The sequence below is a fragment of the Poromitra crassiceps genome, assembly GCF_964638095.1.
Source record: "Poromitra crassiceps genome assembly, chromosome: 14".
Classification (NCBI taxonomy): domain Eukaryota; kingdom Metazoa; phylum Chordata; class Actinopteri; order Beryciformes; family Melamphaidae; genus Poromitra; species Poromitra crassiceps.
In genome coordinates this window covers 29850138-29856289 of record NC_139633.1, presented here as the reverse complement: position 1 = coordinate 29856289, position 6152 = coordinate 29850138, and the positions used below count along the sequence as shown (strand labels likewise).

At 44.1% G+C, this 6152-nt stretch overlaps 1 protein-coding gene across 1 annotated transcript; it reads right to left on the bottom strand.

Moving 5' to 3' along the window:
* Window positions 1-4303: 4303 nt before the first annotated feature.
* fgfbp3 (fibroblast growth factor binding protein 3) lies at window positions 4304-5853 on the bottom strand (the record flags this gene model as incomplete). The annotated part of the gene is made up of 2 exons (XM_083650810.1): window positions 4304-4751; window positions 5573-5853. The coding sequence occupies 2 exons, from the start codon at window positions 5851-5853 to the stop codon at window positions 4304-4306; spliced, it is 729 nt and encodes a 242-aa protein (XP_083506936.1).
* Window positions 5854-6152: the final 299 nt, after the last annotated feature.

Genomic DNA, 6152 nt, shown 5'->3' with positions numbered 1-6152 from the left:
GCTTTTTCATCCCAGTGGAAAGCCGCATGAAAGACTACGAGATAAATGATTAATAATTATAGCTTCCACTAATTCATTATTGATAGCATTTTCATTTAATGGTTTCATATAATTCAGGACTGATTATAATCAGGTTTAAGAGGTTTTAATCATCACTCTATACTATAAAATCACAAATCAAGTATACATGGGGGGCCTCATTTAGAAAAAGTTGATTTGAAAACAAACAAAAAAGGTTGAACAACTACTGTACCAACAAAGTTTGGCTTATGACCAATTCCAAGCCAAAGTGATATTTGACAGATTATGGTCTGACCTCGATGCTGGAAAAAAAAGCAACATTATTCAATGCTGTTTCAAAAACAAAAAGTCATTTCTGATGCAACAAATCATATTTTAATTTGAGGGCCTCAACCTAGTCTAATATTTCTCCATTGGGAATGGAGTGAAGGCTTTGATTGGACAAGATTAGCCACATCTACAAATGGCAGTGAGGTTATCATTTGATGGGGAGAAGTGTGCGTTTAGACAAGATGATACAATTATCGAGAAAATATGAATTCACTCACACAGTAAAAAATGTACTACTGTAATAATGTTGCACTGTGACCTTTTGTATCTTATACTTTACCTTGTCTCTATCTGCTCTTTTTTAATCCATTTTATGTAAAGCACTTTTAATCGTCTCTGTGTATGAAATGTGCTATACAAATTAACTTCCCTTGCACTGATTTTCTTTTTTAAATGGCTGCAATTTTGAGTGAAAGATCAGTAAGACATTTAGAGATCACATATTAACTATTTATAAGTAGCTTATTAACATGCATGTTAGTGTATTGGTTCATTATTAGTCACTATGCATGTTAATAAGCAATTTAGTAATAGGTAAAATGTGTTCCCTAATGTAAAGTGTTAACCAACGTTAATTTAGATGTGCAATTCAGATTGTGATCTCACATAGCGCCAGCACATCCTCACTCCCAACTGATCAAATAGGCCTGCTGATTTTGGGTCAGGATCAGGGTTAGTGACATTTGGTCATGACCCCTCGGCCCCTTTCCATTCTTTTTCGATGCCACAAGACTGTAGCCAACAACTTGAGTTACAGACTACAGTATGGTAACGGTTATTGTTGGCAATTGTTGTTAGTTGAAAATTCAAATGTAGCTCAGGATTGAAATGTACTTGGGAAACACTGGGGGTCGAACCCCGGTCGTCGGCATTGAAGGCAAACTTATACAGTATGGCATACGCCCATCTGCCCCCTCACCACAACGCCCCATACTGCCACCATTTTATTTAATTGTCACGCTCCAATCATTACTTTTTTATTTTTTATATGTATTATGTTTATTGTTTTTTACAATAAGCCATAAAAGAACAAAAACACACAAAAAATACATACTGTACACTAGGCAAAAACATTGTGGGACTTCTATAGATTTCACGTTATGGGAGTTCTATAGAAGCCTATTGGACTACCCTGCACGTTGTGGGACTTCTAGAAGGCTATTGGACTACCTTGCACATTGTGGGAGTTCTATAGAAGCCTATTGGACTACCCTGCATGTTGTGAGATATATATAGAAGTCTATTGGACTACCCTGCACGTTGTGGGAGTTCTATAGAAGTCTACTGGACTACCCTGCACATTGTGGGAGTTCTAAAGAAGTCTGTTGGACTACCCTGCATGTTGTGGGAGTTCTATAGAAGTCTACTGGACTACCCTGCACATTGTGGGAGTTATATAGAAGTCAATAGAGAGCCGCAGGGATGACGTATTTTTGTAGGCTGAATGCGGAAGTCCCGAACTTCCTGGTTCAACACTGTTTCTGTCTATGCGATTTTTGAATGGGTTTTTGGCGCGATGCTTCAAATAAGGTCTCTGGGCAACGCAAGTTTAATCAAACGTGAACCAAGGTTCAGCGGGATAATCTTCACACATGAGGACCACTTTCATGAGTTTTGAAGCGTAAATGCGAGCCCTAGAGGTAAAAAGCTCGTGCTAAGCTAATCCAGAACTACACACTGTCGCATAGGCTTCCACGTCACGTCAGCACTCAACCTGGACTTTTGTTGATGTGTGCACTGATTACCCCGGGCTGAACGGGGCTGAACCAGGTGAGGGAAAGAGAATTTCCGTGTTCGTCCTTTGAGTGATGACGTTATTGACGTATATATCCCCATCGACTCAACAGTGTAGTCCCATTTAGCCGTTTGCTAGCTAGCCGCCCTTTTAACGGCACATAAAAGCTTCAAAACTCATAAAAGTGGTCTTCATGTGTGAAGATGATGTTACTACCATCTGGTTCGCGTTTGATTAAGCCAGCGTTGCCCAGAGAGCTTATTAGAAGCATCGCGCCAAAAACCCATTCAAAACTCCCATAGGCGAAAACTGTGTTGAACCAGGGCTGTTAGCATCGATGATTTCCGGACTCGTTACTGCGGCTCTCTATTGGACTACCCTGCATGTTTTGGGAGTTCTATAGAAGTCTATTGGACTACCCTGCATGTTGTGAGAGTTCTATAGAAGTCTATTGGACTACCCTGCACATTGTGGGAGTTCTATAGAAGTCTATTGGACTACCCTGCACATTGTAGGAGTTCTATAGAAGTCTATTGGACTACCCTGCACATTGTAGGAGTTCTATAGAAGTCTATTGGACTACGCTGCATGTTGTGGGAATTCTATAGACGTCTGGACTACCCTGCATGTTCTGAGAGTTCTATAGAAGTCTATTGGAGTACCCTGCATGCTGTGAGAGTTCTATAGAAGTCTATTGGACTACCCTGCACGTTGTGAGAGTTCTATAGAAGTCTATTGGACTACCCTGAACGTTGTGGGAGTTCTATAGAAGTCTATTGGACTACCCTGCATGTTGTGGGAGTTCTATAGATGTCTATTGGACTACCCTGCATGTTGTGAGACTTCTATAGAAGTCTATTGGACTACCCTGCACATTGTGGGAGTTATATAGAAGTCTATTGGACTACCCTGCACATTGTGGGAGTTCTATAGAAGTCTATTGGACTACCCTGCATGTTGTGGGAGTTCTATAGACGTCTATTGGACTACCCTGCATGTTGTGAGAGTTCTATAGAAGTCTATTAGACTACCCTGCATGTTGTGGGAGTTATATAGAAGTCTATTGGACTACCCTGCATGTTGTGGGAGTTCTATAGAAGTATATTGGGCTACCCTGCATGTTGTGAGAGTTCTATAGAAGTATATTGGACTACCCTGCACATTGTGGGAGTTCTGTAGAAGTCTATTGGACTACGCTGCATGTTGTGGGAATTCTATAGACGTCTATTGGACTATCCTGCACGTTGTGGGCGTTCTATAGAAGTCTATTGGACTACCCTGCACGTTGTGAGAGATCTATAGAAGTCTATTGGAGTAACCTGCTCGTTGTGGGAGTTCTATAGAAGTCTATTGGCCTACCCTGCACGTTGTGAGAGATCTATAGAAGTCTATTGGACTACCCTGCACGTTGTGAGAGATCTATAGAAGTCTATTGGAGTAACCTGCTCGTTGTGGGAGTTCTATAGAAGTCTATTGGCCTACCCTGCACGTTGTGAGAGATCTATAGAAGTCTATTGGACTACCCTGCACGTTGTGAGAGATCTATAGAAGTATATTGGAGTAACCTGCTCATTGTGGGAGTTCTATAGAAGTCTATTGGAGTAACCTGCTCGTTGTGGGAGTTCTATAGAAGTCTATTGGACTACCCTGCATGTTGTGGGAGATCTATAGAAGTCTATTGGACTACCCTGCATGTTGTGAGACTTCTATAGAAGTCTATTGGACTACCCTGCACGTTGTGAGAGATCTATAGAAGTCTATTGGAGTAACCTGCTCGTTGTGGGAGTTCTATAGAAGTCTATTGGACTACCCTGCATGTTGTGAGACTTTCATAGAAGTCTATTGGACTACCCTGCACGTTGTGAGAGATCTATAGAAGTCTATTGGAGTAACCTGCTCGTTGTGGGAGTTCTATAGAAGTCTATTGGACTACCCTGCATGTTGTGAGACTTCTATAGAAGTCTATTGGACTACCCTGCACGTTGTGAGAGATCTATAGAAGTCTATTGGAGTAACCTGCTCGTTGTGGGAGTTCTATAGAAGTCTATTGGACTACCCAAAAAAGGGGTGCCCACTGCCCAGTGTGTTAAAAAGTGATACCAAGTTTTCCTGACCAAACATCAGTAGCTTTTTTGCTGAGTTGGGAGTCAGAACGTGTTGCCTGTTCAGACTGATTCATTTCTTGTCTGTTTTTCTTTCGTGAACCTTTTGAAGCCTTTAACCCTGAAAGAACTTGAGGAAGAAGGAGCAGACGGAGTGCCATCCCTCTGCGCAGTAACTCTGCCCAGCCTCCATGTCGTTCAGCAGCCCCTCCTCCCTGAGCCCAGTCCTCTTCTCCCGCTTTCTCTCCTCCTCCTCCTCCTCCTCCTCTGACTTCTTCCTCTCTGTCTTCCCTCCATCTTTCTTCTTCCCTCCTCCCCTCCCCCCCTTCCTCTCCTCCTCTCCTCCCCTCCCCCCCTGCCTCTCCTGCCCTCCGCTGCGCTGGGCCAGCTTCATGTGGGCTTCGGCGGGGGCCTTCTTGCAGGTTTTGGCTTTGAGGAGCTTCTCTCCGTCGCAGGCGTTCTGCCTCTTCTTCAGCTTGCCCACCAGCTGCTTCCAGTACTGGCTGGACTTCAGTCCGTAGGCCCGGCACAGGTCCGGTTTGCCCGCATACCGACACCAGTACCTGCAGGAGGAAGAGGACGATGTAGAAATTGAAGATGGAGGAAGAGGGGGATGTATTATTGATTTTTGGAGTGGACTGTCCCTTTAAGGCCCAACTTTACTTTGTCTCTAAGGATGCACTGATCTGATATGAGAGATTTCCGCAATTGAGCAGAAGGAGATTCATCGCCGACCCACTTTGTCATGATGGCCTTTCTTGCATTAAGGGAAACTCAACTGTTTCTTAGCTTATGAGAACTTTCAAACATGATGCTGGACCACAATGACTCTGGAGAAATACCTTCACAATAATCAATATCGTCTCTCTTTCAAGCTGAACAAATGATCAAAATGGAAGGTTCTCAACTATCTGGGACCCGTTTTTGACCTCCTTCCACGAGGTTAAGAATGACCAGTAACTGAGGTTAGGGGTGACGGATGGCTCGCCCAGCTGGTATCTAATGGACCCTTTGCGTGGGATCCCATGCATTTTTTTTTTACAAACATATAAGCACCTTATGCGGCTGATAGCGCTATGTTGCAATGTTGATGTATGTTTTCTTTTCTTTCCTTTCTTTTCCTGTGTCTGAGCCTGTTTGTCTTGTTTGTATAAATAAAAAATAAAAAAATAAAATAAAAGACAGCCACACACGACACAATGTCTGACACACGACCAAGCCGTAGGTAAGCGAGCTACTGTAACTTGTCCCAATTTCCCCCCGGGGATCATTAAAGTCTTTCTGATTCTGATTCTGATTCTGATAACACAGAGACGTGAACCTGCGACCCTTGTGTTGGTAGGCAGGGAATCTACCACTACACTAGGCCTCCGCTGCCTCTCACCTGTGCTGCTCCCCCAGGGTTTGGTCGCTGCAGCTGACCAGCAGCGTCACCAGGGCTTCCCCGGACGTCTCCCACGTGCAGCGGTGCCCCTCCTTGGTGGTCAGCTCTCCGGACCCGGGCACCGAGCGGTTTCTGGGCCTCTTGGCGGGCTGGGGCGTGGCGGGCGTTGGCGGGGGCTGGCGGGGTTTGTCGGGCTTTCCCTGACCGGGTTGGCGTTTGGCTTCGGGGAGAACGGGGAGGCAGATCAGGAGGAAGAGGAAACTCCACGGCAGGGGGGGCATGGTGGCTGGGGAGTAAAAAAAAAAGTAGATGATTTTTAGATGCAGGAGTCAACTTTGCCCATTGCTTTGCTATTCATTTCCTTTCCTTTTTTATGACAAACTAATTTACTGTCATTCAATATAGACAGCACAATAGAAATGCAGTCAATATAGAATGTCATCCATCATTTCTGATGCCAGGGGTGGGGACAAACTGAAACGCCTCAAACAAAGAGAGGCATATTGGATTTATGCCCTCAAGGGCACCAGTTATCGTGGTCTCAATGAAGACTTTGAGCTATCATCATACCTATAGCCAT